The 12,853-nt window shown below is 41.0% G+C and overlaps 1 protein-coding gene across 1 annotated transcript in view; it reads right to left on the reverse strand.

Moving 5' to 3' along the window:
- Positions 1 to 12,403, reverse strand: part of aff1 (AF4/FMR2 family, member 1) — a 62,599-nt gene extending 50,196 nt beyond the window's left edge. Inside the window, exon 1 of the mRNA XM_061926782.2 lies at positions 12,222 to 12,403. Coding sequence (XP_061782766.1) covers positions 12,222 to 12,238 — 17 coding nt within the window. The 5' untranslated portion in view covers positions 12,239 to 12,403. The remainder of the gene's footprint in view (positions 1 to 12,221) is intronic.
- Positions 12,404 to 12,853: the final 450 nt, after the last annotated feature.

A 12,853-nucleotide genomic window follows, 5' to 3' on the forward strand; every position in this document is an offset into this window, starting at 1 on the left:
TGGGAGCAGGTGGGTAAAGTGTCTTGCCCAAGGACACAACGGCAGTGACTAGAATGGCGGAAGCGGGGATCGAACCTGCAACCCTCAAGTTGCTGGCACGGTCGCTTTACCAACCGAGCTATACCGCCCCTATTGCTATTGTACTATTTTTTTCAGCTATAGTTACATTAATCATTAGTAATGTAGCAGCCTAGTTTTCAATGGCAGGGTCCCTGCTATCACATGTTGATAAAAATAAAACATTTACGTAATAAAAATCGACTACAGGCTTCCCAAATGCTGTAATCAATTAAGCATGATGAGTTGAGTCAGCATGTGGCCATACTTTTAACTCTTTTTTTCAAACGCTTATTGCAAACGCTTACTTGTAAGTCATTAATTTGACTTATCAAGTCATTATTTTGTCTTAGTAAGTCATTATTTTGTCATTATTTTGACTCAAAATATTGACTTACTAAGTCATAATAATGACATACTTCGTATCTCAGGTAACTCGGACTATTTTGTGTATTGTTTTTACTTTACGGGAAAAATATCAAGATATATACAGGTATAGTATATCGGCATTCAGCATATGGAGCGGAAAACACATTCAAAAATTGTAGTCTTCCTCACGCGACGAAGCCGGCCTACTTCACTGCAGTCTGTAGTCTTTTGCCCCCAAAACTTGGTCAGTGTAGTTTTTTGCTGACACTTAAATTGGCTGGTCTGGAAGTAAACTACATCACCCCAAAATTCCCTGCGTAGCGCAAGTGTGCGAGGTCCGTGCGTGGGAGGTTGTAAAGATTGTTTTCTCTGACATTTCCTGAAGTTTTCATTAAAATCTATCCATAACTTTTTGAGTTATGTTGCTGACAGACAAACACACTCTGGCGAAAACACAACCTCTTTGCTCTGCGTATACTGAAAGGCAAAGTTGCCTCCTTTGTCTGGAGTGTTCCAACACGACACATAAAGCCGGTCAGAAGTTGTGATGTTTTAACCCACATTTTTTTTCTCAATAACATTGAGTCAACTTGTGGTTTAAATTGATTTGTTATCCATGTTTTAAGTAGGAAATGTGCCAGGCCGCAGCACGGACAAAGAAAAAATTGGTGACACTGCACTGCAGAGAACACAAGTAATATGAGAAGCTACTTGATAAACCACCAAGCGGAAAATATATTTGATGCCAAGGAGGCCAAGCATCAATTTATGAGATATTTAAATTAATAAACGTTAAAACTATCAGTTAATGTTTCCAAAGGGATATAACATGTACCCTACAGAGGACACTGTTTCTCTGAAGTTAAAAGTAAAAAAAACAACAACTAATGTGAACATTATTGTTTTACATTTGTTACACTGAATGTTTATATTGTTATTTCAAGACACTTAACTGAAAGTAGGGCTGGGCGATATGGCCAAAAAATTATCACGGTTCATTTTTTCATATTATCCCATCTCGATTAAGATCACAATTTTTTTTTTTATTTAATAAAAAATTAGCATTTTGTTCGTGCAGGATTAAATGCGCTACCACATCCCTACTGATTACTACTGCAGTATTTTGTAACAGACATTTCCACCATGTGTGATTGAGGTAATATATGCTAACAGCTGACAGCTGTCATTTTGTTCATATTTATATTTGTGTTTACCAGAGGTACAACAGTACAGGTAACCCACACTACGGAGCGAAAATGGTTTTGCTTCTTGTTCAGTACGTTTTGTGGAGGTAAAGAGACCAACTTTTTCAAATGGCAAGCAATGACCCAGATTGTGGAGTTTTTAAAACTCCAATTTTGTATCTTATATTGAATGAAAATACATTAAAGTGTAGTTTGAATTTGAGGTACTGTAAAATAATGTGTACCAACACAGAAAACAAGTTAAATGATTATGTCAGGAACAAAATGTTTGTTTAGGCAGCACGGTGGAAGAAGGGTTAGTGCGTCTGCCTCACAATACGAAGGTCCTGAGAAGTCGTGAGTTCAATCCCGGCCTCGGGATCTTTCTGTGTGGAGTTTGCATGTTCTCCCCGTGACTGCGTGGGTTCCCTCCGGGTACTCCGGCTTCCTCCCACCTCCAAAGACATGCCCCTGGGGATAGGTTGATTGGCAACACTAAATTGGCCCTAGTGTGTGAATGTGAGTGTGAATGTTGTCTGTCTATCTGTGTTGGCCCTGTGATGAGGTGGCGACTTGTCCAGGGTGTAACCCGCCTTCCGCCCGATTGTAGCTGAGATAGGCTCCAGCGCCCCCCGCGACCCCGAAGGGAATAAGCGGTAGAAAATGGATGGATGGATGGAAAATGTTTGTTTATATTCACAAACAAACAAAAGGAACACAAAGTGTCTGTCTGGAGAGTTGTTGTTTATTATACCGGTAGCCTACTATTGTGCTCCAACAGCAGGGACACGTTTTTTTGAGTAGACGTTTAATCAGGGAAGTGGAATCTTTGCAGACACAAACAAAAAGTCTGATTAAAAAATGTAGATATAAAAATGCCTTTTCTGATTAAATTAGTGGGTGTGCGGATTCTCCAAGTCAGGACCAATACAGTCACATAGACATTCTGAGTGCCTGCAAGTCCGCATTCAGGGCAGGATTACTGGTGAGCTGCAGCAGATAGTGAAACTAAAGTCGCTGCTCCTTTTAAATGCTGTGTTTCAACTTCTACGTTTGTGTTAGTCATATTTATTTATTTTGTTCTTCAGGGCTGCACTTCCAGTTGTGTAAGGGGACAACGCGATAGAACATTCATTATGTTGTGAGTAGAGGTGGGGAAAATAATCGATTTTAGATTAATCGCAATTATGGACAAGGACGATTATAAAATCGATTAGTAAACAGCAATAATCGATTAACGATTTATTTATTGTAAATAAAGTAATGCAGACAGTTCTAAAATGTATCTGACTGCAGCAAACCAGCTCACCGAGAAACCAGATCAGCTCCTTTATTTTAGGGCACTTATGGTGCAGTTTTGCACACATATCCATTAATTTAATAAATGTGGGAATTAATGTAACTGTTTCTTATTACAAATGCACTGTTTTTCAAAGTTGCAAGTGATAAAGGCTTATTTAGTCAAACAAAAAGAAATGGAAAACTGCATCGATATATATAAATTAGAGATGCCTCAATAATCAATCGAATTGTAGCTCTTGAATTGTAATCATGATCGAATCGTGAGGAGCCCAAGGATTCCCACCTCAAGTTGTGAGGAGACTTGAATTTCACTTTAACACAAACACACGTAAACATACACAAACACAAACACATTCACAGACACACACAGGATCACGGTCAATAAAGGTGGATTGTTCCTTGCTGGATTATACCAAGGAGTGTTGCTTCCCTACTGCTTACTACTGCTGTAACTTCTAACAGACATTTCCGCCATGTTTGATCGAGGAAATATGCTAACAGCTAATCACCGTGATCAAACTAAAATTAATCGCGATCAATGATCACGATCATTAGGAACGAGGGGTAAAAAATTGATTATGGGACGGCGTGGCGCAGTGGAAGAGTGGCCGTGCGCAACCCGAGGGTCCCTGGTTCAATCCCCACCTAGTGCCAACCTCGTCATGTCCGTTGTGTCCTGAGCAAGACACTTCACCCTTGCTCCTGATGGGTGCTGGTTAGCGCCTTGCATGGCAGCTCCCTCCATCAGTGTGTGAATGTGTGTGTGAATGGGTAAATGTGGAAGTAGTGTCAAAGCGCTTTGAGTACCTTGAAGGTAGAAAAGCGCTATACAAGTACAACCCATTTATCATTTATCATTAATCTACTTGTTCATTTGCTGTTAATATGTGCTTACTCTCTGTTCTAACACGTTCTATCTACACTTCTGTATGTATTAAGAACTAATTCCTTTGTTTTTTGGACACTTTGCATTAGTTTTAGGTGATACTACACATTTTGGTATCAATCCAATACTAAGTAGTTACAGGATCATACATAATTACAGTTCTCCTGTGTCCAAGGACATATTTCTAGACTTTATAAACAATTAAAAAAGACAAAAGTTTTTGTGATATTAAAAAATATCGATGTAATCATTGTGGTATCGACTAGACACGGCTCTTGTACTTGGTATTGTTACAGTCAATGTATGTATGTATAGCAGGGGTCCCCAACTTGACTCGGGGGCCGCATTAAAACAATTTGGCCGGGGGCCGGGCTGTATATACCTTGTGTGTGTATATATATATATATATATATATATATATATATACACATATACAGGTAAAAGCCAGTAAATTAGAATATTTTGAAAAACTTGATTTATTTCAGTAATTGCATTCAAAAGGTGTAACTTGTACATTATATTTATTCATTGCACACAGACTGATGCATTCAAATGTTTATTTCATTTAATTTTGATGATTTGAAGTGGCAACAAATGAAAATCCAAAATTCCGTGTGTCACAAAATTAGAATATTACTTAAGGCTAATACAAAAAAGGGATTTTTAGAAATGTTGGCCAACTGAAAAGTATGAAAATGAAAAATATGAGCATGTACAATACTCAATACTTGGTTGGAGCTCCTTTTGCCTCAATTACTGCGTTAATGCGGCGTGGCATGGAGTCGATGAGTTTCTGGCACTGCTCAGGTGTTATGAGAGCCCAGGTTGCTCTGATAGTGGCCTTCAACTCTTCTACGTTTTTGGGTCTGGCATTCTGCATCTTCCTTTTCACAATACCCCACAGATTTTCTATGGGGCTAAGGTCAGGGGAGTTGGCGGGCCAATTTAGAACAGAAATACCATGGTCCGTAAACCAGGCACGGGTAGATTTTGCGCTGTGTGCAGGCGCCAAGTCCTGTTGGAACTTGAAATCTCCATCTCCATAGAGCAGGTCAGCAGCAGGAAGCATGAAGTGCTCTAAAACTTGCTGGTAGACGGCTGCGTTGACCCTGGATCTCAGGAAACAGAGTGGACCGACACCAGCAGATGACATGGCACCCCAAACCATCACCCAACCATGCAAATTTTGCATTTCCTTTGGAAATCGAGGTCCCAGAGTCTGGAGGAAGACAGGAGAGGCACAGGATCCACGTTGCCTGAAGTCTAGTGTACAGTTTCCACCATCAGTGATGGTTTGGGGTGCCATGTCATCTGCTGGTGTCGGTCCACTCTGTTTCCTGAGATCCAGGGTCAACGCAGCCGTCTACCAGCAAGTTTTAGAGCACTTCATGCTTCCTGCTGCTGACCTGCTCTATGGAGATGGAGATTTCAAGTTCCAACAGGACTTGGCGCCTGCACACAGCGCAAAATCTACCCGTGCCTGGTTTACGGACCATGGTATTTCTGTTCTAAATTGGCCCGCCAACTCCCCTGACCTTAGCCCCATAGAAAATCTGTGGGGTATTGTGAAAAGGAAGATGCAGAATGCCAGACCCAAAAACGCAGAAGAGTTGAAGGCCACTATCAGAGCAACCTGGGCTCTCATAACACCTGAGCAGTGCCAGAAACTCATCGACTCCATGCCACGCCGCATTAACGCAGTAATTGAGGCAAAAGGAGCTCCAACCAAGTATTGAGTATTGTACATGCTCATATTTTTCATTTTCATACTTTTCAGTTGGCCAACATTTCTAAAAATCCCTTTTTTGTATTAGCCTTAAGTAATATTCTAATTTTGTGACACACGGAATTTTGGATTTTCATTTGTTGCCACTTCAAATCATCAAAATTAAATTAAATAAACATTTGAATGCATCAGTCTGTGTGCAATGAATAAATATAATGTACAAGTTACACCTTTTGAATGCAATTACTGAAATAAATCAAGTTTTTCAAAATATTCTAATTTACTGGCTTTTACCTGTATATATATATATCAGTGACGTGCAGTCAGGGTAGGCAGGTGAGGCGGGGCCTCACGTGCCATCATGGAAAGAAAAAAAATGTAAAAAGAAAAAAAAATTATTAAATTGTTATATGTATCCAGTGATTATATTATAAAGTTATTTTCCATTTAACTTCACCAGTTTTAGATTATTTTTATTCAAAATCGCTGAACTTTCACATTTGCGGTTCAAATACTGAGAAGAGACTTGCGGTGATCAGCAGCCAGTTGAGCCTCACAATGGATTGCGCAATGACTCGGCTAACTGCTGGCCTGCTGTGCAGTGAGACCGTATTGCTATATGAATTATATTATACATTTCAATAGTTTAGTTGGCTGAGGTATATAATGTACAGTGTATTTTGTCAACAACTGTATGTGTGTAACGTATTTCTTGTGCTGAGCAATCATAAAACGGCTGCAAAAGACGCACTGGCTGAGGCTCGCCGTAATCCCGCCTCATGGTGGTAGAGGGCGCTAGTGATCCCATCATCCCAGGGATCATTTTTGCGACTACTCGGCTGCAGAATAAGTGACAAGCACTGGTTAGCGATCGTTTATTTTTTCCTCTCGCCTAGACTTTTAACATGGAGGATTACATATCTAAAATAAAACAGTTTTGTTATGCCCGTTTGATTGTGGACTATTACTGACACCTTGTGGCGGTGGGAAAATGCTGCGCGTCATCAGTTTGGGCACTTCCGGTTTACGATGTTAGTTCAGTTCATGAGACAATAAGAAGTAGACAAGTTGTGTTACCTCTTACAAGCCTTGGAAAAGATACGTCTGTAAGTAAACTGTTTAACTTGTTTATGTGGCTCAATATGAAGGTGGAAAGTAGCTAAATTTGATAGTAAGATGTGTATTGAAAAACGATTTTTGTGCACTAATTTACTGGATGTTTGAGGACTTAAAATAGCTGCTGGTCGTGTATTTCCACCATAGAAACAGTTTCAACACTCAGCAGTGTTTGTTTGATGGTGGTGCTGTGTATTTGTGTGGAGCTGATGTTTACATATTGTGTATTGCATTTCAGTGTGTTGATTGAATCATATAGCTTATACATTGACATTGTGTGTATTTCAGTTTTACAAAAAAAAAAATACAAGTCCAGTGCAAGACAAAGCAAGATCAACAACAATAAAGAGCCTAAATGGATTCATCTGCTTTGGAACTTTATTAGAACGTCCGGGATTGGTTGTTAGCTGTCTGCCAAGCTGTATAACCTCAACACATATAGTGAGGGCAGAACAGTTTTCTAAACTGGACTTTCAATCGAAGCAGGAGGTAATAATCAAAGGAAGATCTCCATCGAGACAGAAATACTTTTAAAACTGAAGAAAGATAAGGAAGACTTCTATAAACAAGTTATCGATGCTTCTGTTCAGAAGGAGCGGCGCATGGACTTCATTTATAAGTAAAGGTAAGACCATAATAACGTTTTTTTTATTAAATGTGCTTTTTTGTGTGCTACAGTTTGTATGTATAAAGTTAAAGTTAAGTTAAAGTACCAATGATTGTCACACACACTAGGTGTGGTGAAATTTGTCCTCTGCATTTGATCCATCCCCTTGATCACCCCCTGGGAGGTGAGGGGAGCAGTGGGCAGCAGCGGCACCGCACCCGGGAATCATTTTTGGTGATTTAACCCCCAATTCCAACCCTTGATGCTGGGTTCTCTCTAAGGGAGAGACCCGCCACCCGGCGGAGGAAACTCATTTCGGCCGCCTGTACCCGTGATCTTGTTCTTTCGGTCATAACCCAAAGCTCATACCAGCAGGGAAGAATGCTGGTATGAGCTTTTAAACAGAACCCGTTAACTGCTGCCAATCAAATGGTGAATAAGATACTCTTTAGGGTTCATATGTTTGTAAATCTGACTGTGATGAAGTCAGTGCCTCACCAGCCATGAACCTCACCGCACTGATTATATATATATATATATATATATATATATATATATATATATATATATGGAGCACTTTCCGCGCGTGCGATTATGTCACGTTATCGATGAGAAAATGCATTTTTAGACAATACGATTTGCCTGAGTGGCTAGGAGACACCGTGAGTAGCAAGCGGTACAAAGTGGATAAGAAAAGACAGAAAAAAATAATATCTATATATATATATATATATATATATATATATATATATATATATATATATATATATATATATATATATATATATATATATATATATCCATCCATCTTCTTCCGCTTATCCGAGGTCGGGTCGCGGGCGCAGCAGCCTAAGCAGGGAAGCCCAGACTCTCCCCAGCCACTTCGTCCAGCTCCTCCCGGGGGATCCCGAGGCGTTCCCAGGCCAGCCGGGAGACATAGTCTTCCCAACGTGTCCTGGGTCTTCCCCGTGGCCTCCTACCGGTTGGACGTGCCCTAAACACCTACCGAGGGAGGCGTTCGGGTGGCATCCTGACCAGATGCCCGAACCACCTCATCTGGCTCCTCTCGATGTGGAGGAGCAGTGGCTTTACTTTGAGCTCCCCCCGGATGGCAGAGCTTCTCACCCTATCTCTAAGGGAGAGACCCGCCACCCGGCGGAGGAAACTCATTTCGGCCGCCTGTACCCGTGATCTTGTTCTTTCGGTCATAACCCAAAGCTCATGACCATAGGTGAGGATGGGAACGTAGATCGACCGGTAAATTGAGAGTTTTGCCTTCCGGCTTAGCTCCTTGTTCACCACAACGGATCGATACAGCGTCCGCATTACTGAAGATGCCGCACCGATCCGCCTGTCGATCTCGCGATCCACTTTTCCCTCACTCGTGAACAAGACTCCTAGGTACTTGAACTCCTCCACTTGGAGCAGGGTCTCCTCCCCAACCCGGAGATGGCACTCCACCCTTTTCCGGGCGAGAACCATGGACTCGGACTTGGAGGTGCTGATTCTCATCCCAGTCGCTTCACACTCGGCTGCGAACCAATCCAGTGAGAGCTGAAGATCCTGGCCAGATGAAGCCATCAGGACCACATCATCTGCAAAAAGCAGAGACCTAATCCTGCAGCCACCAAACCGGATCCCCTCAACGCCTTGACTGCGCCTAGAAATTCTGTCCATATATATATATATATATATATATATATATATATATATATATATATATATATATATATATATATATATATATATATATATATTATTGTTTTTTTATACTTGGGACTTCCCGCGGGCCTGATTTTGGACGCGGGCCGTAGTTTGGGGACCCCTGATGTATAGAGATCCACCCATTTGTTTACCTTCAGGAGCACCAGCTTGCTGTTAGCAGTGAGTTATTGTATCCTCCCATGGTGTGTAGTGAAGCATATTTAGCAATTCCTCATCCAGCAGGGATGATACTTGTAAGAAACATACTTCATTTGTCGCCATGGAGGCGAGGATTAGTGATTTTGAAGTAGCTAAAACACTGCCAACTGCGTTTGCTCTTGTAGAGCGGCTCTTCAGTGTTTATAGCTTCACTTTTATCGTTTGTTTTGTAGCCAAAATGCGTCCATTATTCCTCATATGTCTTCACACCGTGTCTGCTTGTAAGTCCACCGTATGTGTGCATTGTCAAACGTGTGCCTCTGCTCCAACACATCGTGAAGACGGCGCACCATGATGTACATAAGAAAAAAATGGGACCGGTATTGGGGTTCTGCGCAGTATCTTGGCTGTTCCTAGAACTGCGCTCTTCTGGACTGAGGCTTCGGATGTTGTTCCTGGGACCTGTTGGAGCCACTCTCCCAGTTTGGGGGTTACTGCTCCGAGCGCCCCCACTACCACGGGGACCACGCTAGCCTTGACCTTCCACATCCGTTCCAGCTGCTCTTTCAACCCTTGGCACTTCTCAAGTTTCTCGTGTTCCTTCTTCCTGATGTTGGCGTCAGCTGGGATTGCCACATCTATCACCACCACCCTTTTCTGCTTTTTGTCCACCACCACTACGTCTGGTTGGTTAGCCAGAAGCTGTTTGTCAGTCTGGAAGCTGAAGTCCCACAGAACCTTGGTCCTGTTGTTCTCAGATAGATAGAGATATAGATATATGCCTGTATATATATATATATATATATATATATATATATATATATACATATATATATATACTGTATGTATGTATATATATGAATGTGAGTGTGAATGTTGTCTGTCTATCTCTCCAGCACCCCCCACGACCCCAAAAGGGACAAGCGGTAGGAAATGGATGGATGTGTACACACACACAGTACAGGCCAAAAGTTTGGACACACATTTTCATTCAAAGGGTTTTCTTTATTTTCATGACTATTTACCTTGTAGATTGTCACTGAAGGCATCAAAACTATGAATGAACACATGTAGAGTTATGTACTTAACAAAAAAAAGGTGAAATAACTGAAAACATGTTTTATATTCTAGTTTCTACAAAATAGCCACCCTTTGCTCTGATTACTGTTTTGCGCACTCTTGGCATTCTCTCGATGAGCTTCAAGAGGTAGTAACCTTAAAAGGTTTTCACTTCACAGGTGTCATAGTTTTGATGCCTTCAGTGACAATCTACAATGTAAATAGTCATGAAAATAAAGAAAACGCATTGAAATGAGAAGGCGTGTCCAAACTTTTGGCCTGGCCTGGCCTGTACTGTATGTGTGTATATATATATATATATATATATATATATATATATATATATATACACACACACACACACACACACACACACACACACACACACACACACACACACACACACACACACACACACACACACACACACACACACACACACACACACACACACACACACACACACACACACACACACAACTAATCGATTAAATCGATTAAAATCGGTTATCAAAATAGTTGGCGATTAATTTAGTCATCGATTCGTTAGAACTATGCTATGCGCATGCGCGGAGGCTTTTATTTTATTTATTTTATTTATTTATTTATTTTTTTTTGTTTGTTTTATAAACCTTTATAAACCTGCAACATTTACAAACAGCTGAGAAAAAATAATAAAAATAAGTACAAAAACAGTACAAAACAGCGCCAGGGCGGCTCTGAGGCTACGTCTCATGAGGTGGAGGTAAGCTAGCCAATGATGTGTCATGTGCAGCTCACGTGACGACGTTGTCTCCTTTGCGGAAACATTCGAAAAATGGCGCAGGAAATCAGTACGGATAGTTTTGCGGAGAACCATATTGAGGTTATTGCTTCAATGGAGAGAAGTGTACGACCTAAGTCGTCAAAAGTGTGAGAACAGTTCACTTTAAAGACTTCAAAGAAGACTGTTTCCTGCAAAATGGCACGGAAGTACAACATTGCTTCAGGAGCACCTGAAAAGGAAACATTTTGGAGCCATGGATGAAGGGAACTCACAGTACGTAACTTTTTAAGTCCATAGTGGCAACAAGCATTCATGAGTTCAGCTTTTTTGTGAGTAACGTTAACGTTATGCCTTTGTTGCAACGCGGGGCTGATAATGTGTCTCCGGCACATTTGAGAAAACGCACGGTTACCAATTTCAAAATAAACGTAACGGACAGAAATATCTCAGGTTGGTTTCATAATGGATCAATGTAGCCGGGCCCGATAAAGCTATATAAGTATATTTAGATTTGAGTGACGCTTTAGTATAACTAAACGTTATGAAGGTGCTGGAATATTTCATGTTATTATTCAGAGGCAGCCTACAATGAATCCTTTATTATTCACAACAGAAACGTGTACAATATCTGATTCAGTTCTGATCTGATGAGTTACATTTCTGTGTTATTATTGCTGTATGCTGCACCCCCAATGTCCAGAACATGGTGCCAGTATGCTGGGTTTGTTTCCAATAAAATACTGGAAAGGATAGAAATGTAGTTTGTTTCTTTTATCCGATTATTAATCGATTAATGGAAGTAATAATCGACAGATTAATCGATTATCAAATGAATAGTTATTTGCAGCCCTAATATATGTGTGTGTGTGTCTGTCTGTCTGTGTGTAAAACCCCACCTACTTTGTCAGGTGGTGTCAATAAATGTTACCACATAAGTTGGCTTCGTGGAAAACTAAGAAACAAATGTTGTAGTTATGAGTCTAAATCGTATTGTTGGCTAACTATTTAAAAGAGCGTCAACAAACTAGCAGCCCAGCTGGTTAAAATGGAAACAGCTTATTTCCGCCTCCTTCGAACTTTTTTTTACTTTAAACGACCAAGCAAAAGATATCAAAACGCGTCTAGTATTTGTCATTAATACACAACCGCCGCCGACATATAACAGCTTGTCCTGACACTTGGACAAGAGTTGACAGGTTGACAGCAGTCAGTACATTACACACATTAAGCACCCACCTCCTTACCCGCACTACGGCTCGCAGCTAGCCGAGTCTGAGTGTGCCTACCTCGGCTGAGACGCCATGGCGCGCCCGCTCTCATTCCCCGGCTCTCGGTTGTCATGTGTTCCCGACAGTCGCCGCCAAACTCGCCTTCTCAGTCCGCTCGGTCACATCGTTTACCGGCGAGGACAAAATGTCCAAATTAAAGGACTGTCACCGCTGGTGCTGCTTGCTCGTCGCTGCTTTTGCAGCCAATGTTTGGGTTCTCCACTCTCTGCCCAGTGGACTGTTCCACTCCGTGCCGCCATCAAGGGGACATTTTTCTGAAGTGTTCACTTAAAAAAGCTTAATGTTGCTGCTAAATACATGTAAACCTGTCTTATCTTGTTTTAAGACGATGTAACATACACATGTGGTCAATAAATCCACCGGGGCTCTTTTTAGTCAAATAAACAAACCTTCGCTCAGTGACCCCGGTGTGTTTGCCATGGTACAGTCCAAATTCATTGGCGCATGCTGAGAGTGGAGTATTTATAATTGTTGAATTATGTGTGTCAAAATGTTTATTGAATCAATGCTGAGTGGGCCAAGCATCAAATTCAGTATATATATATATATATATATATATATATATATATATATATTCAGTGCCGGCCCAAGCCTCCATGGGGCCCTAAGCAAAATTTGATTTTGGGGCC

The sequence above is a fragment of the Nerophis lumbriciformis genome, linkage group LG32 (genome assembly GCF_033978685.3).
Source record: "Nerophis lumbriciformis linkage group LG32, RoL_Nlum_v2.1, whole genome shotgun sequence".
In the NCBI taxonomy this organism is placed as follows: Eukaryota; Metazoa; Chordata; class Actinopteri; order Syngnathiformes; family Syngnathidae; genus Nerophis; species Nerophis lumbriciformis.